The 27,585-nt window shown below is 50.0% G+C and overlaps 6 protein-coding genes across 7 annotated transcripts; 3 read left to right on the forward strand and 3 right to left on the reverse strand.

Moving 5' to 3' along the window:
* Positions 1-936: 936 nt before the first annotated feature.
* On the reverse strand, positions 937-3,570 carry AAFC00_001924 (uncharacterized protein; the record flags this gene model as incomplete). Its single annotated transcript, XM_069341187.1, has 1 exon — positions 937-3,570. The coding sequence occupies one exon, from the start codon at positions 3,568-3,570 to the stop codon at positions 937-939; it is 2,634 nt and encodes an 877-aa protein (XP_069204698.1).
* Positions 3,571-7,323: 3,753 nt separating this feature from the next.
* AAFC00_001925 (uncharacterized protein) lies at positions 7,324-8,859 on the forward strand (the record flags this gene model as incomplete). Its single annotated transcript, XM_069341188.1, has 3 exons — positions 7,324-8,016; positions 8,067-8,222; positions 8,278-8,859. The coding sequence occupies 3 exons, from the start codon at positions 7,324-7,326 to the stop codon at positions 8,857-8,859; spliced, it is 1,431 nt and encodes a 476-aa protein (XP_069204699.1).
* Positions 8,860-9,408: 549 nt separating this feature from the next.
* Positions 9,409-12,637, forward strand: AAFC00_001926 (uncharacterized protein; the record flags this gene model as incomplete). Of its 2 annotated transcripts, XM_069341190.1 has the most annotated exons (3): positions 9,409-9,414; positions 9,468-12,442; positions 12,499-12,637. In XM_069341190.1, the coding sequence occupies 3 exons, from the start codon at positions 9,409-9,411 to the stop codon at positions 12,635-12,637; spliced, it is 3,120 nt and encodes a 1,039-aa protein (XP_069204700.1). The 2 variants fall into 2 exon arrangements, with proteins under 2 accessions (XP_069204700.1, XP_069204701.1); XM_069341189.1 differs by lacking the exon at positions 9,409-9,414 and having other exon boundaries at positions 9,477-12,442.
* Positions 12,638-13,328: 691 nt separating this feature from the next.
* On the reverse strand, positions 13,329-15,344 carry AAFC00_001927 (uncharacterized protein; the record flags this gene model as incomplete). Its single annotated transcript, XM_069341191.1, has 3 exons — positions 13,329-15,074; positions 15,136-15,237; positions 15,291-15,344. 3 exons carry the CDS (start codon positions 15,342-15,344, stop codon positions 13,329-13,331), a joined length of 1,902 nt encoding a protein of 633 aa, XP_069204702.1.
* Positions 15,345-17,300: 1,956 nt separating this feature from the next.
* AAFC00_001928 (uncharacterized protein) lies at positions 17,301-19,188 on the forward strand (the record flags this gene model as incomplete). The annotated part of the gene is made up of 3 exons (XM_069341192.1): positions 17,301-17,670; positions 17,723-18,694; positions 18,752-19,188. The coding sequence occupies 3 exons, from the start codon at positions 17,301-17,303 to the stop codon at positions 19,186-19,188; spliced, it is 1,779 nt and encodes a 592-aa protein (XP_069204703.1).
* Positions 19,189-19,885: 697 nt separating this feature from the next.
* On the reverse strand, positions 19,886-21,218 carry AAFC00_001929 (uncharacterized protein; the record flags this gene model as incomplete). The annotated part of the gene is made up of 2 exons (XM_069341193.1): positions 19,886-21,149; positions 21,199-21,218. 2 exons carry the CDS (start codon positions 21,216-21,218, stop codon positions 19,886-19,888), a joined length of 1,284 nt encoding a protein of 427 aa, XP_069204704.1.
* Between the last annotated feature and the right edge of the window lie 6,367 nt (positions 21,219-27,585).

A 27,585-nucleotide genomic window follows, 5' to 3' on the forward strand; every position in this document is an offset into this window, starting at 1 on the left:
ATCACTTTTTGTCCTTCTCCCTTCTGAGATTGGTGCATTGCAATACAATGCAACGCAACACAAGCAATGACCTTGCAGACGGACCAGCAACAGGGGCACAGGCGCAATATACTGGAGTTTTTGTTTTCCGTCTCTTTTTGAGAAATTATATACTGTTTCCTCTCGGAAGACTTGCATGCTGCGACAGGAGCAGCCAAGGGCAGAAGCGGGTAATGGGAGGGTATAGCGTTCCACAGAATGGACTTTGAGTGAAGAAGCCGTGATAAAACTGCGAATCCGGCAAGGCGTTATATTCAAAGACAGACAGATCATCGACGGATCTGATGGTTGATTTGGGGGCTGCTGCATCCGATTTGTCTTTTGCTGTGCCTTGATTTGGGATTTCCTTCATCCATGGCGTTTCTTCTCTGCTATACGCAAACAAATGATACCCCCACCCGCCCGAGCCGTATATTTTCGAATTCATCAAAATTGTCTCATGCTTGATGGCTGTACTTGTTGGCGTCGTCTAGTCTAAAGTGAAGTGAAGTTGTCATCACCATGGACCTCTCGAACCTGAGCCGTCGATGAGAGGAGGGCTGTAGCTGTGCTACGCGCTTGACTATATATACCTTAGCTTAGCTTATGGAAAGTGATTCGGCTTGCGCTTGGTGCTATCATTTGATCGTCTTGTCAAAGCATGTTTAGATTCTTTTTGATTTCATGAACTGCTCGAAGCGGATTGGGCGTTCACACCTCATCGGAGATATAGGAGAAGGGGAATGGGTCCACGACAGCTTCTGCTGGTTTGTATAATTTCTCGAATGAAAAAGTGGAATGAATTGAGAGGTGTTGTCTTACTTCCTCTTCTATCTTACGTGTGTGTGTATAGTACAATGTAACGTCTAGCTGTCGCCGTCTCGCCGCTTGTTCGGGTTCTATTGCGGGTATATCTCCTCACCCGAATCTCATCATCTCGGTTCTATCCTGTGTCGTATCAACATTCCCCTCTGTTTCTCCTTCTTCTTGTCCTCTCACCCGACCGCTATCGCTCGTCTTTTCTTCTTTCACTCTTCTTTTGCCAGCCTTTTTACCCTTCCTCTTTCTCGCTGCTTGTTTCTTGCCTTTCGTATCCTCGTCGTTCTCCGGCGATGACGACGATGTGTCGATCAACCCCTCTTCTTCTATTTCCTCTTCTTGTCCCTCGGCGTCCTCGACAATCTCCTCTAAATCCCAAATCTCATTCCACGACTCAGGATTCAGTTCCAAAGGACCAGGCAAGACGCCGCGTCGAGCCGGGTTGTTCGATTGATTTTGTTGTCCTTGTACGTTGACGCCACTGTTGTTGTTATTGCTCTCTGGTAAACAGATCCACTCCCTGACGCATCCAGGCACATCGTCCCCGGAGTGCGAAATGACTATCAGAGCTTGGTTGTCTGATAACCCTGCGAATGACACGGCGTCGTTTTCGGCCAGGATTGAGGGTCGGAGGACTTTGGAGTCTTTTTCTGGGTAGGTGGTCTTTTCGTCTTCTGTTTCGTGCAGAGCTGGAACCTTGGCCTTTTCGATCCATTGCACCCGCTCGCCATGCGACAAGAACAACAAACACTTGTCTCTGACGTCGGCGTCTAATCCGCTGAATGCTTCGTCCAGGATGACCAAGTCTGGTTTGGCGACTAGAGCTCGTAGGAACAACAATAGACGCTGCTGAGGGAACGTCATTTCTCGGAATGTCGACTCGTCTGCCCAGTCTAAATCTCGAGACACTGATGCCAATGAGGTTAATCTCGAAACGCGTCGACGCGACTCGAGCACGTCGTCGCGGATGATCTGGGGATTTTCGAGGGATTTCGTCGGTCGGTGCCGACTATGTCTCAGTGCTGTAATATCCTCTAGTACGGAACTCGTAGATGCAGACAAAGGCGCCAGCTCGGGCGCGAACCACCTCAAGAACGCATCCACGCTCCTATCATTCTCGAATGTCAACGCAGGCTTCGACAGAAACGTATCTGCAAACGCCGACTCGAGCACTCGTCGCACAGACAGGTGTTTCGGGAAATAAGTGTGCACTTCGGGACTCGAATGCCCCATGCGTTTTTGCAGGTCAAACACTGAAATTCCCGGAACGCCGGGCGAAGGCAGGCGACTTCTGCCGAACAGCTTGATGGGCAGAGCATATGTCTGTGGGTGATCAGAGGTGATCAACGACAATAAAGTCGTCTTGCCACTTCCGTTCGGGCCAAAGATCCCCCATCTTTGACCACGGTGAATCGTCCAGTGTAAACCTGGTTCTGACTGATCCGGTTCTTGCCAATTGCCCAAAACTGTCTTGCGGTCGGGTGAGTCCAGAGCGCCGTAGCCCACTTTGACCCCGGTCATTTCGACAATCGCTTCTCCTTGTGCTCTCGGGGGGTCTGATCGAGGGAATCCGTCGCGAGATACATTAATGACCGTATATTCTTCGTCAGACTCGATAGGAAAGTCGACCATCTCATTGTAGAGTTTCGATAAAGCGGCAGCGTCCTTTGGATACTTTCGCTGACCAGTCGGAAGTGAAAACTCGACAATCTTCCTGACGACATCCTGTTTGGGAGCAGCGTGGACGGACATGTTCTTGTCGACGATATAGACCATATGATTGATCCAAGCAGGGATATGCTCGTCCGGCTTGAGCGAAAGAACGATTCTTGGACTGTTGCGCTTAGCCATGTCGCGTAGCAGATTCGATAGCATCCTCACAGTAGGCGGATCCAGTCCCATGAATGGTCCATCAAGCAGAAGCAGCTCGGGCTTACTCAACAAACTCTTTGCGATTCTCGCTCTCCGCGTCTGTCCATTGCTCAGACTACTCACGGGTCTGTCGAGTAGATCTCCTAGCTTCAGTTGTTGAATCACGTTCTCCAACGCCTCGTGATCGAGTTTGTCTTTGGCCGACTCCAGTGGGTTTAGTTCGGTGTTTCCCTCGAGGTAATCTTTCAGACTGAAATCCGTCTCTTCTTTACGTGCTTCGTATCTCGCGGCCATGTACGCGCCTTTGAGACTCGTGCCACCGAACCCACCTCGGTCAGCATCGAATCCGACATATTTGATTGCGTCCTCCGGCCTGCGCAACCTTTCGTCTTGAACCTCATCTGATGCAAGAAAAGGGAATGATCGCGCCGTCGGAGGCAAGCAGACGAAGCTATTGTTCAGTATCTGCAGAAATTCTGTGCGATGCAGTGAAGCAGGCGCCACTACTGCCCAGTATTTCTTCGGTGACTGTCCATTTGTGTTCGATGCCAATTGAAAAGAAAACTTGGAGAAGATCGGAGGTGTCTTGGGTGGTGTCGTTGATTTTGCGCTCTTGCCTTTTTCGCTTGCTCCTTCCTCGTTGTCTTCTGTTTCTGCTTCCGCCGATGCCTTTTCTTTTGTCTTTGTACTTTTAGGATATTCGCGGTAGAATGTCGCCTTGTCAATCTTGACTATTGGCAAATGTTCGTTGACACATCGAGTTGATGAAGGTGTCGATGACGACGCTAATCGTTTGACGGATGTGTTCAATTGGTGCGGTGATAGAGGCCTTCGTTGTCGTCGCGCTATTAACCTGATCATCGCGGCGACCGTATCAACATCTATTCCTTCTATGCTTCATGCAACACGAAACATGTGAGAATCGCAAAAGAAGCCTCGGTCTCGGATTCGGCTGTCCCGTCATCGAGTATCAGCCTCGGGATATGGTTTACCTAGTTCCGAACGTTGCTGACGTCCTTTTGTTCTTACTCCGCAGCTTTACTCCGCATCTCCAACGCCCTTCTCGACTATTTGTTCCATACACACTTTCCTTGACCATACTGACTCGTTTTGTTTTCGTCAAAGACAACATGTTCCCTGCTCTTCAGCCTCATCGTCCCAAGGTATCTCTTTGCATCTAGTACAAGCAATGGAAACAAGAAACTCAGAATATCTCCTAGTATCCACAGTCCCACTCTTCAGTTACTCCACCATGCAAGCAGCAAATCAGACGTGAACACTCGACCACTTCCTCACAGACAGTAGACATCCACCGCATCACTCTCGAAGAACAACATAAACCAAGACCTCGTACCCAAATCGAAGCAATGCCTCCCCTGCACTCTTCAGTCCTATCAAACCCCCACTCTTCCTGGCAGGCAGCAATGCCACCCTTTGACGCAGCCATAACTCATCCTGTTTTCTTCACTTCGACTCCTCTGCGCAAAACCCCGTTTCCTCTGCCTGTGCTGCCTGTCGCAAGGTTCAATCCTGTCGCTACTGGGTATGTGTTTGAGCAGAGGAGGGCTGGGGCGAGTGCGACGCTGGGTAATGGGGTCACTAAGCTGTGATTTGAGAGTCTTGTGAGTTGTGCAGATGTTGGCGTTTCATGCTTGCTTGTATACATGAGACCAGACGGGACTCGGAGGAGGTTTCGCCTTTACATGGCACGCTTCGATCATCGATGCCGGACTTCACCGCGATATGATATCTACTGTAGAAGCGAACGGAAGACTTCGGAATGAACATGCCCGAGCATTAATCTCGAAGGCGAATTTTCCCGACAGATGAGCGGGAACACTTTGATTCGTATATCAGGACTTCAAACTCTGCACTTGAAGTTGCGCAGACAGTGAATATCGACATGGATTTCAACAACTCCAACTCCAACAACAGGAATCGGTCCACGATAACAAGGACTGCCTACAGTGGCCAAACGGCACTGAGTGGGCTACTACTTGAAGAGCACTCAAAAGCGCCCAACATCTATTACGCGCAAGAGCGGCGAAGACGTCCACATCGACTATGCTCGTAGCAGCCACGACCACTGAGCCAAGTGCTCTTCATGACTCTTCAGCAGAGGCACATGCGGACGAGACACATCTTCCTGTGAGAGAAAATCCTGCATTCAATACACAGAAGGATCTATCAACCTATGCATGCATTCTTCTTTAGCCTGCGCTGCTGCTCCCTCTTCATCCTGGCTTTATCTCTCGCAGCAAAGACAATCTCACGCAAAGACTTAAAGAGAAATAGCCCCACGAAACAAGCGAGTACGACAGCTGCAGCGACCAGAGACGTGACAGCAAGACCGCGACACGTCCGAGCAAACTCCGCCCAGCCATGACTTGCTTGTATCTGCGGCTTTACCGCCAGAGCTACTTGCATGGCACTGAGGGCGACCCCGAATATTCCAAAAACAAAAAGTATAGGCCCGTAGTATTGCGCGAACTGAGCGCCATACTGCCCATGGACTTTGAAGTAATTGAACCGACCGAGGAAAACCGGGGACCAAGAATTCAAACGAGTCAAGCGTAAATCTCCAAATGCATACCGCGGCGAGAGATGTTCATTTTCGAAATGCTCAAAGCGCTTGATGAACCGGATGAATTCCTCAAACTTTACACCTTTTGGCAAAAGCAACGCAGACCCCTCGCCCTGCCCAGTCCCAAGAAGAAAGTCCGATCGATGACGAATGAGAAACGCATACGACCTGACAAACCCCCTAGCAGCTTTGACGAGATCGGAATCCGTATGGGGATGGGACAGATAAAACACCCAGAACGCATGCGAAAGAAAGTATTTAGGCAACGGCTTGACATAGACGCGATCATATATCCACACTAAATGCAAGCCCGGATCCTCGGTGATGATGATACCGCGTCCGCGCACGCGTTGATGCGTCAGTGATGAAATGTGCGTATTATCTTTTTTCGCGACCAGGCCGAGCCAGAACCTGTTTAGGTCGGAGGTCAGAAGCTCGGCTTCGAGGTAGGCCTTTACGCTTGGATAGTCGAGAGCAATCCCAGGTGCATCCGGTAGCCAGTCCTTGAAGATTCCGGGCGACTGTTTGGCATGGCGGACGATGTTTGATTCTGAGTCGATGGATAGGCCGTGGTAGAGTTGGTCCCATGCTCGGAAGGGCGGGTCGCCAGACAAACCCATCTTGAAGAATATAAACAAGAAGACAGACGCAAAAAGGGGTGCACGTATTCAGATCAGGGCATTACATCCGGTACCACACCCCGTCAAGACGCCTGAACACAATATGCCACGTGAGAAACACAGCCTACCAGGAAGATGACTTGAGTAATCATAGCAATAAATCATTTGGTCTCATGCCTTCGGCGTAAGATCAGCCTATCAAGTGAAATCATCACCTTTGGTTATCTGTGGCGCTTAGAGCCATGCAAGGCGACCCGGAGCGGTGGTGGGGAAAGGAACCCTCTAAACACAGCCCCGTCGAGGCAGGCTATGGATCTACCAAACTCCACACAAAGCACACGCATGGAAACTGCTGGGGGGCAATGCATTTGCACCTATCTTGATGATTTTGCGATAGGTGAACTAGGAACAAGTCGTGGATTGCTGAGAACATATATATCCATTTGCTTTCGCCGACAACTTGCTCTGGGCTCACATTCGCCCTGTCACCTCCGAGACCGTGAATTTCTCAAGAGATGCTCGTCGATTTCCTTGCAGGCGTACGTAATCCTAGACTTGTTTCTGTGTGCCTCACTGCGACGCGTGACCGGAGGAGTATTCTATCAGAGGATCCAGGCCTCAAAGGCACGGCAACGGGTTGAATGCGCCTCGTCATTCCTCTATTTGCCGGGAAATAAGCCTTCACATTACATGTTCCAGCATTCCTCAGCCTTGGTGCTCATGGCGAGAGGACGTTCAAGTAGTGGTTACTGTGCAGCTATGGCTGTAAGAGAAAGACCTCGAGACAGTGGTCAAAAGAGTAGGGGGAGGAGAGACATATAGCTATCGTTGAAGCACTCGAGTGGTAGATCTTCGGTAACCTCAAGGCCTCGTCTTCTTGTCTACGAAACAATATCAACGCACTCTTTTCTGCCAGAATCTTGACTCAACCCAGTACGACGCAAAAGGTCACCTCTCGTATACGTTGAGATCCACCACGTTCAGATCTTTCATTCCAATATATCCTCGTTAATCCCGCGGATCTGATCGAGGAGAAAACAAGCCGCCCAGCAAGGTAGTCGACGAGATAAGCTTCCCGGCCGGTCGAGATCTCACCATTAACCGTCTGGACGCCGATCGCGTGACAATCCGTGCACCCTCATTCTGCTGCGTCATGTTGCGCAAGAACGTCATTACCGGTTCCTTTGAGTTTCACTCAACTCACAGCCAATACTGTACCTTCACCATAGGGTTTCGATAATCATGACAGATGGATGTCCTGTATACCGTTAGACTCGGGGTTATGGCTTGTCAAGTAGAGTAGCAGTATTAATGGAATTGAAACCCCGTAGTCCTACTTTTCTGATTGATCATCGCATTTCCCATTGATTATACCCAAGGGAGACACCTTTGTGTACTAACACCATAAAAATGTCGGAAAAGGACGAACAGTCAAAAAACGGGTCAACATCTGAAGAAGGAGGAGAAAAGAGCCCGCCCAAGCCCGTGGGATTCTTCGACCCATCACTAAAACACATCCGCCGCAAGATCTTTTCCAAATGGTTGCTCACGACCGTGGTGCTCATGGGGTTCATCATGGGCATCTTGTCCATTTACTGGGGCTGTCTTTTCCGCATCGAGGATAACTTGGGTAGTCTTGTTTTCTATGTCGTGGACATGGACGCGCAGGTTGCGCCGTATAATACTTCTGGAATCACGCCGCTGGTCGGACCTATAATCACCGGTCTTGCGCGATCGATGGTCGCGAGTGGGAAACCTACTCTCGGATGGGGACCGTTGTTCGCTTCTGACTTCAACTATGATCCCATTGCTGTGCGACAGGCTGTATACGATTTCAAGGCATGGGGTGCCATCATCATCAATCCTAATGCGACGGCGATGTTGTACGAGGCTGTTCAGACCGGAAACACTTCTTATGATCCTCTCGGGGCTTGTCAATTGGTCTACCAGGATGCGCGAGACGATACCAACTGGTTTGACTTTATCAATCCTATCGTCAGGTCTTTCCAGACGGAGGCAACTTCGATGGTTGGAAAGCAGTGGTCGAGCATGATGCTCGAGAATGCTAGGAGCAACACTACTTTGTTGGCGAACATGGCAGCTGTAAGTGTAGTTTTTGACGCCATAGACAGCAGTGTGCTAACATTAGCTAGGTTCCACAAGCAATCAGTCCAGCAATCGGGTTCAGCGAGTACAATCTGCGCCCGTTCTACCCTTATCAGTCAATCCCAGCAGTGTCGATCGGACTGATCTACTTGATCATCCTGAGTTTCTTCAGTTTTGCTTTCTATTTGCCCATTTGGTTCGGAGTAAGTGACTTGGCTTCTGCAGACGATAAAAAACCAGCGCTGACATGTAAATCAGTTCCTCAAGCCTGAAGGGCACCCGCCGCTTCGATTTATTGAGTTTGTCGTGGTGCGTTGGGGAGGTACGATAGCCGCCTATTTTTTCTTGTCTCTCGCATACTCGCTCGTCTCGCTTGCGTTCCAGATCAACTTCTCTGGCGGTAACCCGATAACATCGCAGACGGAACCGACTCTGATCGAATATGGCAATCCTACTGCGTATGGCAAAGGAACATTCCTGGTATACTGGGCGCTGAACTGGGTAGGAATGGCGGCTCTCGGACTCGCATGTGAGAATGTGGCCATGGTAGTAGGACAGCCGTGGACGGGTCTATGGCTGATCTTCTGGGTCATCACGAATGTCTCGACTGCATTTTACGACATCGACATCGAGCCTGGTGTTTTCTACTATGGATATGGGTTCCCCCTGCACTATGTCGTCGAGGGATCGAGGCAGATACTGTTCGATCTCCACTCGCGCATCGGACTGGACTTTGGAGTGCTCTTTGCTTGGACGGCGGTCAACTCGGCGATATTCCCTATTGCTTGTTGGTTTCTGATGTACAAGAAGAAGCACGACACGCGCGAGTACTGGGCTTGAGGAGGTAAAACAACAAGTGACGAGGCACATGAATCTGCATGACAGCAGGAGGAAAGTGTCATTATATATAAATGATTGTAAACATAATACCGATATTCAATTCACAGTTTCTGATACCTCTGACAACATATTGATTGATATCGAGCGAATCACTAGATAACAGAATGGTGGGATTGTAATATAGAGCAAGGATGCCTGACGATGACAGGTCGGTCTAACCTCGGAGTTGGGTAGAAGTGATACGTCACGGCTAAGTGTTTTGTCAGGCAGCCACGAGGACCCCGCCACAGCTTAGGAAGGTACGAGAGTGGATTAGTTATTGTTACAACACAACTACTCTTATCCTCTTCTCATCATCTGACAAACCATCACCATCCTCATCCTCATCAGCTTCATCAAACCCACGCTCTCTCCACTGTCACTACTCCGTCGTCTGCCATCATCGTCATCATTCCCGTCCCATCGCCCAAGATTAGCTCTCCAAAGGTAGCCAAGCTGGGTAAAAGGCGACTCTCCGGCGACGAGCCGCCTACCGCGCACAAGAAAGTCATGACAGTGAGTGATCTATAGACAATAACAGAGGAGATGGAATTTAATGACAGAAAAAGGACGCCAAGATGGACGTCGATAGCCCTGCCGCAGCTGTAGAACAGCTCAAGCAGGCACAGCAAGACAGCAACGGCGAGATCGATGAGTCTCTATACAGCAGACAACTGTACGTGCTGGGCCACGAGGCGATGAAACGCATGGGATCATCTAATATTCTTGTCGTTGGTCTGCGTGGTCTCGGTGTGGAAATCGCAAAGAACATCGCGCTGGCCGGAGTCAAGAGCCTGACGCTATTTGATCCCAAGCCTGCAGAGATTCAGGATCTCTCGTCACAATTCTTCCTTCACCCTGAAGATGTCGGCAAGGGTCGCGCCAGCGTCAGCGTGCCTCGTGTGTCTGAGCTAAACCCCTATGTTCCAGTCAAGGAGCACCCTTCTCCCAGCCTCATTTCGGACCTCTCCCAACTCAAGAACTACCAGTGCATCGTCTTGACCGACACCCCGCTCAAGGACCAGCTTACCATCTCCGACTACTGCCACCAGAACGGCATCTATGTTGTCATTGCCGACACTTTCGGCCTCTTCGGTCAGATCTTCAACGACTTTGGAAAGAACTTCGCCATCGCCGACGCCACGGGCGAGAACGTGCTGAGCGGCATTGTCGCCGACATCGACTCGGAGGGAATCGTGTCGGCACTGGACGAGACTAGACACGGATTGGAGGATGGCGATTATGTTACCTTCACCGAAGTCGAGGGAATGGAGGGCATCAACAACAGCACCCCTCGCAAGATCACCACAAAGGGCCCATACACTTTTTCCATCGGTGATGTTTCTGGTCTGGGTCAGTACAAGCGCGGAGGTCTGTACACGCAGGTCAAGATGCCCAAGATCATCGACTTCAAGCCCTGGAGCGAGCAGATCAAGAACCCCGAGCTGGTCATGTCCGACTTCGCCAAGTGGGACCGTCCCGCCCAGCTCCATGTCGGATTCCAGGCTCTTCACAAGTTCGCCGAGGCCCACGGCGGCAAGTTTCCCAAGGCACACAACGATACAGACGCCGCAGAGGTGCTCAAATACGCAGAAGAGATTGCCGGTGCTGGCGAAGAAAAGGTCGAGCTGGACGAGAAGCTCATCAAGGAGCTCAGTTACCAGGCTCGCGGTGATTTGAGTCCCATGGCTGCCTTTTTCGGTGGCCTGGCCGCTCAGGAAGTTCTAAAGTCTGTTTCGGGCAAGTTCAGTCCCGTCCACCAACTCATGTACTTTGACGCTCTCGAGGCTATCCCTACCTCGACAAAGCGTTCCGAAGAGCAATGCAAGGCCCTCGGTACCAGATACGATGGACAAATCGCCGTCTTCGGAAAAGAATACCAGGACAAGCTCGCGAACCAGCGCCAGTTCCTTGTTGGTGCCGGTGCCATCGGTTGCGAAATGTTGAAGAACTGGGCAATGATCGGTCTCGCCACTGGACCCCGAGGACAAATCACAGTCACCGACATGGACCAGATTGAGCGCAGTAACTTGAACAGACAGTTCCTCTTCAGACCCAAGGATGTCGGATCGCTCAAGTCTGAGAGTGCCTCCAAGGCTGTTCAGGCCATGAACCCTGATCTGAACGGCAAGATTGTTGTCATGAAGGATCGCGTCGGTCAGGACACCGAGCATTTGTTCAACGAGGCCTTCTGGAACGACCTTGATGGCGTCACCAATGCCTTGGACAACGTCGATGCTCGTACCTATGTCGATCGCAGATGTGTCTTCTTCCACAAGCCTCTGCTCGACAGCGGTACCCTCGGTACCAAGGGTAACACGCAGGTCGTCTTGCCCAGAATCACCGAGTCTTACTCCAGCTCTCAAGATCCACCTGAGCAGTCGTTCCCCATGTGTACCCTTCGCTCTTTCCCCAACCGCATCGAGCACACCATCGCCTGGGCCAAGGATCTATTTCACACTTTCTTCGCTGGTCCTGCCGAGATTGTCAATCAGTACTTGACAAATCCCGATTATCTGGGCGCAGCACTCAAGCAGTCCGGCAACGAGAAACAAACCCTCGAGACGCTCAAGGATTCACTTGTCGACGAGAAGCCGCAGACGTACGAGGACTGCATCAAGTGGGCACGCACGCAGTTTGAGAAGCAATACAACAATGCTATCCAGCAATTACTATACAACTTCCCCAAGGATTCCAAGACCTCTTCGGGACAACCCTTCTGGTCTGGACCCAAGCGCGCGCCTGACCCACTCCGCTTCGACACGAACAACCCGACTCACTTCACGTTTGTGCTCGCCGCCGCCAACCTTCACGCTTTCAACTACAACATTCCCCAGAAACAGCTCAAGGACAAGAATGAGATTATCAGTGTGCTCGACAACATGATTGTGCCTGACTTCAAGCCAGACCCTGGTGTCAAGATTCAGGCCAACGACAGTGATCCGGACCCCAACAGTGCGTCGGGACCTACGGATGACGACAACGAGCTCGACAAGATCATCAAGTCTCTGCCGTCACCCAAACAACTGGGCGACTTCAGACTGACTCCGGTCGAGTTTGAAAAGGACGACGACACCAACTTCCACATCGACTTTATCACGGCCGCTAGTAATCTACGTGCGGAGAACTACAAGATCGCCATGGCCGATCGCCACAAGACCAAATTCATCGCTGGCAAGATTATTCCCGCCATTGCCACGACTACTGCCTTAGTCACTGGCCTGGTCATTATTGAGTTGTACAAGATTGTCGACGGCAAGGATGATATTGAGCAATACAAGAACGGCTTCGTGAACCTTGCATTGCCATTCTTTGGCTTTTCCGAGCCGATCGCTTCGCCCAAGGGAACATACCAGGGCAAGAATGGCGAAGTCACCATCGACAAGTTATGGGATCGCTTTGAGGCGGAGAATGTCACTCTGAGTCAGTTCCTCAAGGACTTTGAGGACAAGGGATTGACCGTGACGATGATTTCGTCGGGTGTCAGTTTGCTTTATGCCAGCTTCTACCCGGCCAGCAAGAACAAGGGTAGATTGCCGTTGAAGTGAGTTTTTTCCTTCTCTTAACCCCCACGAACAAAGAACTGACACTACAACACAGGCTGTCCGAACTCGTCGAGACCATTTCCAAGAAACCCATTCCTTCGCATCAGAGCAATGTCATCTTCGAGATTACCGCAGAGGACACGACCGAGGAGGATGTCGAGATTCCATATGTCATGCTCAAGCTCAACAAGTAGATTTGTCATGAGGGAAAGAAGATTAAAGTAGAGATGGCGCATCAAATATGAGAAATTATGCAAAGTATCGTCTCTTTCATCACTATGATCCACAGAAGGCTGTTTACAAATTCAAGTAAGATAAGTCGGACGATGGAGCTTCTCGATGAGCAGCCCAAGACAAAGAGATGGAACAGTGCAGAGATCCCGAGTACAATTTGGCCAGGTAGGTCAAGGTAGCGAGGACCGGGATCTCGGATCAAAAGTGATTTCAGCCTGCCGCCGAGCCAGCTCATTCATTGTTTGCGCACTAGAAGCGAGGAGAGAGAACGCACATACCAAGAAAGCTTCATGCCTTTCCATCCGATTGTATTCCAAAGTGGTGGGGATTAAAATCCAATTATAACGCATGAGTTGTCAGGTACATGAAAGGCCGAGTATCTAAGCTAAGCTACCTACCTCACACACCAGGTAGGTGAGGCTGAGAAGGGGCGATGCACGGTCGGCACTGCATTGGGTGTGGCTTTAGGTATGGAGGAAGGAGCGGTCATGAACAGTCAGAGAGAAATGCAAGGTACTTACTGGCCAAAATCTAGGTAGGTAAGGTAAGGTAGGCAGCGGGGGCTAAGAGGGTCAGGGCATGTACTACCTAATTGTTTTAGTAACTGCGTCACACAAGACAGCCACTTGTTTCTTTCCTTTTTTCCTTTTGTTAATATCCGCCTCTGCCCCTGCCTCCTCGTCCCCTGTTACCACGACCGCCGCCACGACCACGACCGCCGCCAAATCCACCCCTTCCGCGTCCATTACCACCACCAAACCCACCACCACCTCTTCCTCCCCTCCCACCTCTCCCACCCCCTCGACCCCCCCTCTCACTGTCCGCCCTCGGCCCCCTCTTCCTCCGTTCCTCTCGTCCCTCCTCGCTAACATCAAACGGACACTCGATGCCCAACATTTCACAGAACGCCACCGTCTGCGGGTTCGTATATTCTCTCGATCCGCCCGTCGCTTCCGCTGCTGCCACGTTGGCCGCTAGGGACTGGGAAGAGTCGTAGGGCGGGGCTGTTATTGTGAAGTTTTGGGGGATCTCGTAGGTTGGGACGGTGGATTGGATGTGGGTTCGGGCGGCGGAGATTAGGGATTTCAGGTCTGGAGGGTCTGGCTGAGAAAAAGAAGAGGAGGGGGAAGAGCCGAGTTCGAGAGGGTGGGCTAGAGCCACGGCGCGCGTTATGGAGAGGTATTCTTCGTCGTAGTGCAGTTTTAGCGGTCTTTGTAGGGAAGGAGCGCTTTCCTTTTCTGGTTGGTCTTGTTGCGCTTGCTGTGCAGTGGCATTCGAGCTGTCCGGTGCGATAGAAAGTAGTTGCAGGAAGTCTCGGTTGGGCAGACATTTGTCCAAGGCCAGGAATTGGGTTCTCCTGTTTTTGATCTCTGGCGGGTGCGGGATTAGTTCTTGAGGTATTGCTTGTTGTCGTGGGGGTCTTGGCTGAGGACGCGCAAAGGCTGCTGGGAGTTGAGAACGCAGAGATTCAGGCACTGCTGATTCTTGTTGCTGTGGGACTTGTGAAGAGGCAGTCGTTGCGTCTTCGTCTAACGTCACTTTGACACCGTCTAGACCTTGGCCTGGTGCGACTTGAGCTGTTGTTTCTGATATCGATGTTGGCGCGGGGTCGTCGTCCAGCTCCAAATCGATTTCGTCGGCATTGGCTTGAACGACAACTTTCTCGTCGTCCATGTCGAGGTCTAGGTTGATTTCATCCGTGTTTTTCAGACTGCGCTGCGCGTTCTCGTCCATGTCCAAATCAACCTCGTCTTCGTTCTTCGACTGTGCTCTCCCTTTCGCATGTCTATTCGTCGCATCGGGCGCATCATGTTCGACAACAGCAGCATATTTGCAATGCAAATGCGCCGAGAACCAATACCTCGGTCTCAGTCTGTCCAGCACATACTTTGCAGCCACACTCCCCAACTGCCCGTTCTTAGCATCTTCTTCCAAATGCGCCTTTTGTCTGAACAGTCTCTGATAATCTCCCTTCCACTCGACCCCTCTCGGCCAATCATGACTGATGCCAATATCAACCTGCGTCTGAATCTGCAGTAGTTTTCTCACGTCCATCTCTCGCACGTGATAGATGGACTTGACATCATCGCTGTTGTATGGCAGTCTCTCGAAATGGCTTTTCTTGTAATCGAACCCTTTCCATATCCCACTCAGTCCCGCTATTCTCAATGGCCCTAGCCTCAGCACATTCGCGGCTCCCATGTAATAAATGTTTGGCGCAACCCAACCACCGTAGTAGAGCTCGAATAAGTAGTTTGAGGCTTCATGGTTTCCACCAACGAAGATTGTGAGGTAGGGCGCTGTGCGTGCGCCCGAGTAGTATTCGTGAAAGTCGTGCATTGCGCGGTATTTGGCTGGCATTGAAACTGCGTTTAGGTCTGCCGCATTCCGTACAGACTACTCTTGGTGTTAGTCAGTCATCACATTTTTGGATACAATAGAAGCAGATGTTCCTTACTTGGAAATCGCCGCCTATGATCAATAAATCCACGCTTGGCCACCCTTTGACTGCACATGATCGCTCTACTGAAGCGTAGATAGCGTGTAGTGTGCCGTGACCCTGGTCGGTGGTGTTAGTATTTACAGAGCGTGCAAAGAAAAGACATGACATACACATCCTTCTACCGCTATTCTCATTCCCTGTTCTTCTGATAGTTGAGACTCCATATTGGCGAGATAGACACACAAAAGGCGATGTGATGACAATCATTAAGTCGCAATAATTAATTTGGTATAATCCAGGTGTACGCGGTTCTTGGCGCGTCTGAAACGCACCCGCGATCTCACGTGCGTGTGGGCGAGCATCAATTAATCATCCACCTTCGTCTAGACCATTACTAGGACATGTCATACAAAAAGGGTGAAACACAAGTCAATGCCACGCTCAATACTGATCCCGACGACACCTCTCACCATGTCAAGCACAAACACTACAGACACGGCCACAGCGGACAACGATCTCCTGCTGAGTTTATTTGTGAATTTACGGAATGCAGCATCCACTTTTGGAACGGAAAGTGAGCAGTATCATGTCATTCACAGTATGGTCTACGGGCATCTGAGGCAGATGAGGGAAGCCGGCAAGAAGACAGATCTCACTGGTGCAAAGGAAGAAAAAAGTCGTCAGGTTAATGATGCTACTGCTGGTCTCGCTGATGCTTTTGAGAGGTTGGATCTGGAGTTGAAAGGGCGGGATCGAGCGAGGGAGGATTTGATGGAGGTGTGACTTTCTAAAGAGATGACCTGACTTTTGAGAACTGGGAGGTAGGTTGTGGCTTTTTATTTCTTTAATCTGCCTGCCGCTTGCATGCTGATTGGTGGTAGCACAGGCTTGTTGCCTCTGTAGTCATTCCATCCGAAGAGTACGACCGTGGCTTTCTCACTTCATGGATGGTATCTCCATCTAAGGTCATCACAACGAGTCTCTCGATCGTCTTGGCACAAACGTTGCTGTACAAGCATTACCCCAAGACAACTTGGTATTCGGCACGTTCTAGCATCTCACAAGCTAGCCGATCAACAGCAGAAACCTGCTGCTGCAGGAACAACCCATAATCGCGACAAGCTCTCTGCGAGACTATGGCAGGCTTGCTTCCTCGGGAAGGTCAGAGACAAGCCAATCGGCAGGTTCAGAGTGCCAGATTGCGAGACATCTTGCCATGCGGCGATCTTGATTATCATCCATCTGTACAAGTACTGCTCTGCACGGACGCGATGATCAGGATGACCTTGAGGAAATCACAGCGGCGGCACAAGTCTGCTTAAATGCAGATCCTCCATACTGACTTTGGCCAATAAATCTCGTGTTGCATCACAGCTTCCTTTACTGTGCTGTCACTGCTAAGCGAAAACCATTCGATGTCGGGCGTGTTACGAGCTTGGTTCTAGAACAAGGTTGTGGACTCGGGTAGATAAGACCGGCACTAATCAATTGTGGAGTCGTTATCTCTAGTCTGGTTCTTGCAGGTCCCCATAGAAGCTACTCCTCACCGTAGTCTGTTTACAATTCACTCGGCGCGTCACATATATCATTGTCGGGATGCTATACTTTCATGCCGCGCACTTGTGTTGATAGACTGGAATCATAATACTTGAGCGGAAGCATCAGATAGGAAGATCAACCCCTTTTCCCCTCAACAGATTTCACAGTCATGACACTACAAATGCTGCAGCCTGCACATACTGCATATGCAATCGCGCCAATCCATGCAACAATACGGGGACGATGCACTCCTACAGCAAAGACTGATATGCCTGGATCACCGGAGCGGAAGGTCGCCAACCATGCTATAATATAGAGTATCTCGGTACGTCATGGAGTCCGAGTTCTCATGTTACGTTATTCGTGCTATCACACGCAACCTGCCTAAACGGTAATGGTCTCCGTAACTCTTCGTAAAGCTTGATCGAAAACCAGCAACAATAATCGTGCCTCAACACTGATCGTCCCTAGGAGCGAAGATGATGCCTGTGCTATGATCTTAATGCGTGATTAGTTTCTTCCCCGCTCCTCGCGTGCTTCAATATAGGTATGGTGATCGATTTTTGTTTCATAAAGGGCCTCGATCCCTCGCATATGTGAGGTTTTCTCTCTTGTCAATTCTCAAAAGTCACTTCTCTATCATGCGTTTCGTAAGTGATTTGGCCCTCGTGGCCGCTGCCTGCGCGATTCCAATTGCGGCGCTCAGTGGTAAAAACATCCCAAGGCGAGCAGGTGATGCAGCACCACGTATGCTTCCCAGACAGCTCCCCGCCGAACCAAAGGGAGTCAAGACAATCATCACTCCCAATGGATTCAACATCACATACAAGGAGCCCGGTATCTGTGAAACCACTCCCGGCGTTAAAGGTTACTCTGGATTCGTCAATCTTGGCCCCGATGTTCACAGTTTCTTCTGGTTCTTTGAGTCTAGAAGCAACCCAAACACCGACCCTGTCACTCTCTGGCTGAATGGAGGCCCTGGTTCCGACAGTATGATTGGACTCTTCGAAGGTAAGCCTTGAAGTTTTGATCAACAGATCAAATCTCGCTGACGTGAGACCAGAGCTTGGTCCTTGCCGTGTTGCTGAGAACCTCACAACCTACCTCAACCCTTATGCCTACAACGAGGTCTCTAATGTTATTTTCTTGAGTCAGCCGTTGGGAGTCGGCTTTTCTTACGGCTCCAAGGAGGCTGGATCGCTTGATCCGTATCTCGGAAGCTTCTTGAATGCCTCGCAAGCACCAGTCGATGGCCGTTACCCTGTGATCAACGCTACAGCTATTGACACCACCGCTCTTGCGGCTGTTGCTGGCTGGGAGGTCGTACAAGGTTTCTACGATGCGCTCCCGCAACTCGACGCCAATGTCACATCCAAGACGTTCAACTTGGCAACCGAGTCTTATGGTGGCCACTATGGTCCTGCTTTCTTCGACCATTTCCAGTCCCAGAACAAGCTCATCCAAAACGGATCCATTTCGGGCATTCCTCTGACCTTTGATTCCTTGACCATCATCAACGGTATCATTGACGAGTACATCCAGGCTCCTTATTACCCCGAGTTTTCTGTCAACAACACCTATGGCATCAAGCTCTACAATCAGACTATCTACGACTACACCCAAATTGCCCTCTACATGCCTAACGGATGCTTGTCCCAGGTCGAGCAATGCGCCGAGGTCGACATCAGCACTCTCGGTGGCCAGGCAGTATGTTCAGAAGCCCAATCCATGTGCCGTGACAACGTTGAGGGTGTGTACTACAACTTTGGTAATCGCGGCGTCTACGACATCCGGCACCCATACGACGACCCGACTCCTGAAGAGTACTTCTTGGACTACCTGAACCAGGCCTCCGTCCAGGAGGCCATCGGTGTAGACACAAACTACACCTCAGCTTCGAACAACGACGTCTACTTTGCTTTCCAGCAGACCGGCGATTTCGTGTACGGCAACCTGCTCACCGATCTGGAGAGAATCCTCAACTCTTCTGTTCGCGTATCCCTTATCTACGGAGACGCCGATTACATCTGCAACTGTAAGTTTTCTCCCTCCTTCGAAACCCCAATCCATCCAAACTAACGAACAAATGAAGGGTTCGGAGGCGAAGCCGTAAGTCTGCAAATCGACTACGCGCACTCGGCTTCTTTCCGCTCAGCAGGGTACGTCCCGATGGTTGTAGACGGCGTCGAGTACGGCGAGACACGCGAGTACGGTAACTTCTCCTTCACGCGCGTGTACGAATCCGGCCATGAAGTTCCTTACTACCAGCCCATCGCCGCACTGGCTCTGTTCAACCGCACTATCAACGGCTGGGACTCGGCGACGGGAACTACTAAGATTACGTCGAATTATACGACGGTTGGTAATGCTACTGCTACGCATACTAATGCTTTCCCGCCGCTGCCGAGCGAGACGGGAAATCGTACTTCTACGGCACAGACTGGCGGTAAGGTCATTGCTGGGCTTAAGCAGTACCTTAGAAGAGGCGCTGGAGTTATGAGGGGTGGTGATAGACTTCGTAGGAAGTAGATGGAAGTGGTCTTGTTTAGATGATGATGCCGAACGAAAATGTTTATGACAGGTTTTGACGTCACCATAACACAGAAAACATTGAGCTTGATTCGATGCCATCTTGAGACGTACAAAGGAGCTCATGTTTAGTCATTGACTCCGCCGGCGAACAGTCGATGAATGGTCAATGAACGGGTAGTGAGTCTTTGATCAACGGTGAATGATTCATTGAGAAATAGCTAATGACTGCTCGGTGAATGCTCGATGATTTCTTATTAATCAGCTAATAACTGCTCGATGGATGGTCTGTAAATCCTCAATGACTACGTGCGAGGGTCCATGAGGTACAGGCGGCGATGTCGTTAGCCGAATCAAGGAATGTCCTGACATTGCCGTATGTTGTCTGTCGACCGCCTGTGACCATCTCGTCGCTTCCATCATCATTGAGGGAAAGGTCGAGATATTCCACTGCGTCGGGCTCGAAGCGCAGTCTCGGGCTGACGTGGTCATCCTCATTTTCCAAAAAGCGTGGTCCTGGCTGCACCTGGCGCCTCGTCGGAGGTCGAGTCGCGGAAGGAAGTAGTCTCTGGTTAGCATCAAAGAGACGGGGTCGTTGAATGGTCAATGACTAAAAACGAGCGCCTTTGTAGCAAAGTTTATCGGTTGTAGTTGATCAATTAGCTCGGTAAGGGAGGCACAATCAGGACCTCAAAAGTCACTCTGAGCCCGAATCAACACTACCCATCGCCCGAGGATACTGCACCACGGGCTTCCAACCATTCACAATTGCATCACCAACAGGCGTGCCCCAGCCCCCACCTGAAGGCGTGTAAATGACACACCGATCTTCAGTCTGCATGCCGACCATGCTCTTCTGCCCGATGTTTATCCATCGCTCACCTCCATCAGGCAACTTCCTGACCCAATAATTGGCCCCGTTCTCGCCCTGTTCGCCACCAGCCATACCGTACGGTCGCCGCGTGCGACTCCCCGTTATGACGCTGAAATGCAATGGCGCTCTGCACTCGTAGTCTCTGATGACGCCGTCGCCGCCATCGAAGAGTCCTTTGCCGCCACTTCCTTTGCGGATTGAAAACTCGCGTAACAAGACTGGGTAGCGCTTTTCGAGGACCTCGGCGTCTGTTATCCGTGTGTTGGTCATGTGCGTATGTACGCCGCTGGCGCCTTGCCAGGAAGGGCCTGCGCCTGCTCCACCGCAGATGGTCTCGCCGATTGCGTATGCGAATCCCGTGTCTTGCCCTGAAGGTAAAGCGTTACCGCCGCCAAAAAAGCCGAGACAGTTCATGCAGCCTTGAGACGCGGCGCAGAATTCAAAGGCTTTGAGGATCGTGTCGACGACGCGCTGTGAGGTCTGTGTGTTTCCTGCGCAGACGGCGGCGTGGGGTGAGGGGTTCAAAAAACAGCCTTTTGGGAGGATGATTTCGATTGGAGCGAGACAGCCTTGGTTCAGGGGGATGTCGCTTCCTATCATGCTTCGTAGGCAATAGATGATTCCTGAGTAGGTTATTGAGGTTGGTGCGTTCATGTTGGAGTATAGCTCCGGGGTCGTGCCAGTAAAGTCAAAAGTCGCACTTCCGTCGTCGCGGATGGTGATTGCTAGAGAAATGGTTGAGCTGTTGTCCATGGTTTCTGTTGTTTGGAAGAAACTGCCGCGCTGTTCTTGACATTTGATCAGAAAATTACGCACGGCGAGTTCTGCGGTCGTCTGTATGGCGTTCATGTACAAGTGGACTTTTTCTAACGAGTGCTCTTCTATTAAGCGATGCAGCAGAATAGCACCCTTATTGTTTGCTGCCGCTTGAGCCTTGAGGTCGGAGAAGTTGTCACTGAGCCTGCGAGAGCCACTGCAATCAGGTCTTAAACCAGGCTCGGCAAAGATCTTTGTAAGGCCCTCTTCATCAAATTTGTTGTCTCGTATCATCAGATGGCTGTGTATAGCGGCTCCTTCTTGCCATAATCTGAACCATTAGCATCCATAGGTCGTCCGGATAGTTTCTTATTTCCTACTCTGTAGAGTTGGGTGGCATGCTACTTCCACCCAGTCCGCCTATGTCGGTATGATGGCCGCGGGAAGCAAGAAAGAACACTATGTCTTTCCCTTGACTATCAAATACAGGAGTGACAACCGTGATATCTGGTAGGTGAGTTCCTCCAACTTCTGTTACAAGTTAGTAAGCCGAAGACCAAATAGGACTGCAAGACACTTTCCTGGATGGTTCGTAGCATATACATCTCCAGGCCGCATCGTATCACCCAACAACTTTATCTGTCCTCTGACAGCATAAGCCATAGACCCCAAAAATACAGGTATGTGCGGAGCGTTGGCGACCAGTTCTCCAGTTGGTCCAAAGATGGCACATGCGAAATCCAAACGTTCCTTGATGTTCAGTGATACAGCAGTCTTCTGGAGAGCTCGTCCCATCTGTTCAGCTACACCCGTAAATCGATGTCCGAATACAGATAATTGAACAGGATCTACAGTCCCTTCGAACTTGTGCTGGCTATTCGACGGTTCGACATCAACGACAACGTGTGCTTTGAGAATGCGAGCCTTGGCTGATGGGGTCAGAACAATCGTTTGCGTCTTGTCGACGATCATGGCGGGTCCTGTGATTTCAGTGAATGGCTGCAAGTCATCTAGTAAGTACACCGGTGTCGATACAAGTCCAGTTGTACTGAAGTATGCACTGATTTTCATTACCTCTTTCGTTGAGGCAGTCGGAAAAAAATCCTTTACCAGTGACTCGGTAAGCGCTTCTCCTGGGATCAAGGCCTTTTCAGCTTTGCCGATTCCGCAGACTCGAATGTCGTCGATGATAATGTCACGATCGTCTTGCCAGATGAAGCCAAATTCACGAATATGTTCGCTCAGAAAAGCGGCCTTGTAGTTTCCAGAGCCTTGCTGCAGCACCATCATCGCGGTATCAGTACCCTTATACCTCAGGTTGAGATAGTGTTCGAATTCGATCAAGTGTGACTGAACACCGGGATCAATCAAATTCCCTGTGACTCTGCCCTGCAGTGCTGTGAATCGAGCTTTGACTTCAATTAAGGTACTATCGTTTAGCTTTATAACGCTAGGTTCCTGAGCCTCTTGCACCACTTCTGCCAGTGCCATACCATAAGCTGAGAGGATACTCGAGTACTTGTGCAAGATCACACGGTCAATCCCTAGGTTCTGAGAGATTTCGCATGCGTGTTGTCCACCAGCACCTCCAAATATACCTAAATCATGGGAACTAATCTCATGTCCGCGGGCTTCTGTTAGTGCTCGAATTGGTCCGCACATTGATTCGTTCGCAACCTCAATGAACCCATCCGCTACTTGTTCCGGGGATAACCGTATGCCAGTATCTGCATAGATCTCTTCACTCATTTGTGAGAACTGCAGGCGCACACATTCGACATCTAATGGTAGATCTTCACTCGGTCCGAAGATTCTCGGGAAGAAGTTTGGGATTAAACGACCGAGAAGCAGATTGGCGTCGGTGACGGTGAGACGTCCGCCTTTACGGTATGACGCTGGACCTGGATGAGCACCAGCACTCTGTCAAGGATCAGCGCAGATCTTTTTTTGCTATTCGAAAAGTCCTACCTCGGGCCCAACTCTAAACAGCCCATTCTCCCAAGAGAGGATAGACCCACCTCCTGCTGCTACTGTGTTTATATCCAGTTGAGGTGTTTGAATCGTGACTCCCGAGATTGTTGTCTCGAAAACATGTTCGAAGATCCCATCGAATCTGCTAACATCTGTGCTGGTGCCTCCCATATCGAAGCCGACAATAGGTCGGTCTACATGGCATGTCCGCGCGTAGCCAACGACGCCTCCTGCAGGCCCACTTAGGATGCCTCGTAGGCCTCCAAATGACCTGTGGTCGACCAAGCCGCCGTCGCTCTGCATAAATTCGCATCTGACTCCATCGAGGTTACCGTCTTGGAAGCCTTTCGCGAATCCCTGAACATATTGTTTTGTCGCGAGTGTAGTGTAGGCGTCTGTGGAAGCCGAGCCTCCTCGCGGGACCATTTTTATCATGTTTGCTCCGACTTCGGATGATAGGGAGACGTGAGAAAATCCAAGTTCGGTGGCAATCTTTGCGACCTCGAGTTCGTGGGCCGGATATAGATACGAGTGAGCAAAACAAACCGCAAGGGTAGTGTATCCTGTCTGCCGAAGATGCTCGAGAGTGGACGTGACATCCACTTCATCCAGTGGTTGTAAAATCCGAAGCATAGTTCCACCAATTCCTCTAACTAGAACACCAGGTACCTCCTTTTGGGTAGTGACGCCATTCTCAGTGTCCTCGTCAAAGCCTTCAATTGTCACACGTTCTTGGATCTCTACAACTTTGTCATATAGTACTTTTGGCTTCTTGATCTGCAGGTCAAAAATATCTGGCCTTTGCTGAGAGCCGATCTCGAGAAGACTACGCAACCCTCGAGTCACCAAAAAGGCATGGCGAGTACCTTTGCGCTCTAGTAACGCATTGGTGGCCACTGTCGTACCCATACGGATTGAGTGGATATGCTCTTTGGGCAAAGGCTCATTGCGAGGTAATTCATAGCCATGAAGGGTGGACAGGATCCTGCGTATGCCTTTCTATGCTGTTAGATCATATGTCCGAGTGAATAAAGAAGCTTTACGATACCTTCGCTAGGCGCATCTTTATAGTGACCAGGATCCTCTGAGAGAAGTTTAATAACGATATCATCTCGTCCATCGACGGACGCATAACAGTCTGTAAAGGTGCCACCACGATCTACATTCAAAATTCAGTATCTAAGCTTCATTATCTGAGATGTCAATTTAAGCTTACCGATTGCTAACTTGATACTGTTCCGTGGCAGAGTTGCGCTGCCAACATCTGTTCGAGCCATAGTGGCATGAAGTCCAAACGTGAGTGACGCCTTCCATGTTCACTACTACTACTCGGTATCTTATATCCATTCATGGTTCAAGATCTCGCTTCGACCTGCACAATGAATGACTGTATATCGTCCTGGATCAAGCAAGAGTGGATGGATTTGGGCGACGGCGCAAATGGAACACAGTCTTCGTGATGTTACGACGTCGCGAATTGTTCGCTGGGACCTGCCTTCTGTCCTTCGCCTATCGTGTCACATATATGAGGATAATGGACCTCCTATCTGTGCTGGTTGTGCAAGTCCGGCAACCCCGCACTCTATAAACAAGCTTGTTTTTAGTCATTAACCCCGCCAATGAATAGTCGACGAATAGTTAATGAACGGTGCTGCCAAACCCACTACCTCTACCAACCCAACTACTCCAGGATCCGGTCGGATGACCCCCCTAGCAGACCTGGAGGACAAGGACAAGGACAAGAACGAGGAGCAGGTCCAGAGTACTCAAAGATCTGGTGAGGGCTAAGACGGTGAGAAGGACAAGGACGGGGGGATGCACGAAGAAGGACACGAAGACACCTAGGGAGGTACTGAAGGCAGCCAGGATGCGTCTAGCAAGGCACAGGAGTGAGGAATAAGGTCCGGTGGTTTCCTTCCTTTTCTTTTCTTTTCTTTTCTTTCCTGCCATGGGCCCTTTCGTGGCACCTTCTAAAGAAGGAGACATCATTTAGCTAGCATAGGGAATACGTTCAACCTCCAGCTAAAGCATTCGTCTGGAAGGAGGGCTGGTTTGTCAGGATGGCACCTGCCTCGATGCGGCAGACAACCGGCATACAGTAACACCGGTACTGTCCTGCACTCTATATAGCGGGGCTTTCCTCCAGGGTAGTAAGTCTTTAATCAACGGTAAATGATTCCTTGGCGAATAGGTAACAATAACTGCTCAGTAAATGCTCGATGATTTCTTATCAATCAGCTAATGACTACTTATTAGATGGTCTGTAAATCCTTAATGACTACCCGGTGAATGGTTAATGACTAAAAACGAGCTCCTTTGTACTGAAATATGGAGATCTTTCTCGACAACATGCCTTGCCTCATGTCGCAGAGTAACAAACACAATTGTCCGACACTCATTGATATATGAAGGTGTTGCAGGTGTGCATGTGGGACTTGCAAGCGCAGAACTTACTATTCTCTACAAGCCCAAGGTAGATTAATACACGAACGGCTTGGACATCTACTCCATTAGCAAAATGTTGTGTTATGAACGACAAGTGCTTCATAAGATTTTCTACATCCCTCTATGACACTAGCCACCGTCAAGTAGCCAACGACGAGTTGCATATGTACATATTGCCGATGTGATCCAAGCTCGGAACTACCGGAGTGGCTTTGATCGGGTCCCCTTATCTCCTCTTCGGACTCGTCAAGGTCAATTGGACCCGCAACTCGTACACATCCCAAGTGCGTAATGCCTTCTACGACACCACACTATATTAGACTCCACAAGAGATTCATCAATGTCAGTGCAGTATACTCGGAACAGACTCGGCTGTTGGTCGTGTAAAGAACGCCGCGTTAGATGTACTCGAGAGCAGCCGACCTGCCAGTCTTACAAGAAACGCGGTCTGAAATGTAGATATGGACTGAAATTGACATGGGAAGATGACGCCTTGAAGCGTGGAGTCGCCCACGGCAGGCAAGGTATTGAAATTTTCGCGTTGTGAAAGTCTCTGCTATCTGACTTGTTACACAAAGTAGTGTGGTCTGAAACAAAAGGCGATGCTGCTCACCTTAAATTTGAAAAGCATGAGCAGTCATGTCTACCACGGCTAATCATTCGGCATGGAGAATTCCATTTCCTCAACACGACGTATGGAACTTTTCAGGGCCAGGATATCGTTCCAATCAATGATCAATCATACCTCAAGTTCCCACTGGCCGGTTCACCTGGTTCATTTGTCCTAGACGAAGACGCTCTCTGTGGGTACTTTGTCAAGAAGATATGCCCGTCATGCACTTTGGACTCTTCCACCAATCCATACCTGCAGTATATTGTCCCTTTGGTAATGGAGTCTGAAGCTATACGACACACGCTCATTGGTATCTCTGCTACAGAGCTCAGTTGGAATAGTGACAGTCAGCGGTGTCGAGACATGGCCGCGCATCACAAAACGAAAGCTCTAGGTGCACTGAGTGAAGCTATAGAACACAGAAATGACCATGGTTATACGCGCTCCTCAACAATTCATATCGTAGCATCTACCATTATGCTATGCTTTTTCGAAGTGAGTTTTCATGCGTGGTCTTACAAGCTCGACATTTGACATTTTCCAGATTTTAGAGAACTGTTCTCCCACTGTGTAACCCACCTCAAAGGCGCCCGCACTATAAGCGAGCAGCTGTTGATGAACAATAACATCGTCGAGCCAGGATTCAGGCGCTTTTGTTTGATGTATTTTGTCGCACACGATGTCATGGGACATAAGGGTGACTGCTTTTTTGATACCAAGACGTGGTTTGCAGGTGATGACGAGGAAGAGGTCTGTGTTGATGTCTCATCAGGAAGAGCTCATGCTGATGAGAAAGACAGATCGATGCCCTTATGGGATGCTCTCGCGGCCTCATGCATATTGTCAATTCGATTTCTGAGCTCAAACGATTGGTAACTCCAGGTTCCTGCAGCCTTTCTCGGTACATGGCATCGCGTGACAGACTCGAAAGACAGCTTCACTCGCTACGGCAGACATCGAGACATTTCAGCACTGATATAGATCTCATGAAAATTGCAGAGATGAAGAGACTCTGTGGCCTTTTGTATTTGTATGTACGACTGGACGATATGCGACCGAATTACGTGCCAGTTCAGCATCTCACGAGTCGCATTATATATCTTTTGAAGCAAGCACCTACCAGAGATACTCTGCTTTGGATTATTTTCATAGTTGGGACCATGGGTGTCCGGAATGAGGATGATAGAAGATTAGTACTCGACATCTTGCAATCAATGCTTGACACGCGGCCGTTGTCGAATATTAGACAGACACGATCCATCATTGAGAGTATTTGGAAAGACAGGGATATCGGTGTCGAAGGGAACTGGGAGGACATGCTACAGCAACGATGTGTTCAGCTTAGTCTGGCTTAATATGTGGCCAAAATCCAGAAGATCGTTCGGCTTGGTTATCTTCAAACAAATGTTTGTGATTGGCTCTGATTGCTGATGTCCGATACTGAGACCGCAGCCGTACCCGAGCGGGTCGACCAGCCTTAGCGCGATGAGCCACCTTGTACACCTTGTACAGTATCTCACAAGCGAAAGTTAGCTTGGTACTCGGTTAATCACTTCTGATGACACACATGTACCTATCTCGTCAAGCCATGTAGTTGTCCCTCGCGTTGACCATCCTCAGCTGGCTCTGCAATCAAGGCACGGAACTGCCCGTAGATCGTCCTACAGGACTTGTCTGTACGTGGTAATATGGCTCTTGCTGATGGTCATTGTATTGTATATATCTCTACTCAAGTGCG

Source organism: Neodothiora populina, assembly GCF_041146345.1.
Source record: "Neodothiora populina strain CPC 39397 chromosome Unknown canker_contig_13, whole genome shotgun sequence".
Taxonomy (NCBI): Eukaryota; Fungi; Ascomycota; class Dothideomycetes; order Dothideales; family Dothioraceae; genus Neodothiora; species Neodothiora populina.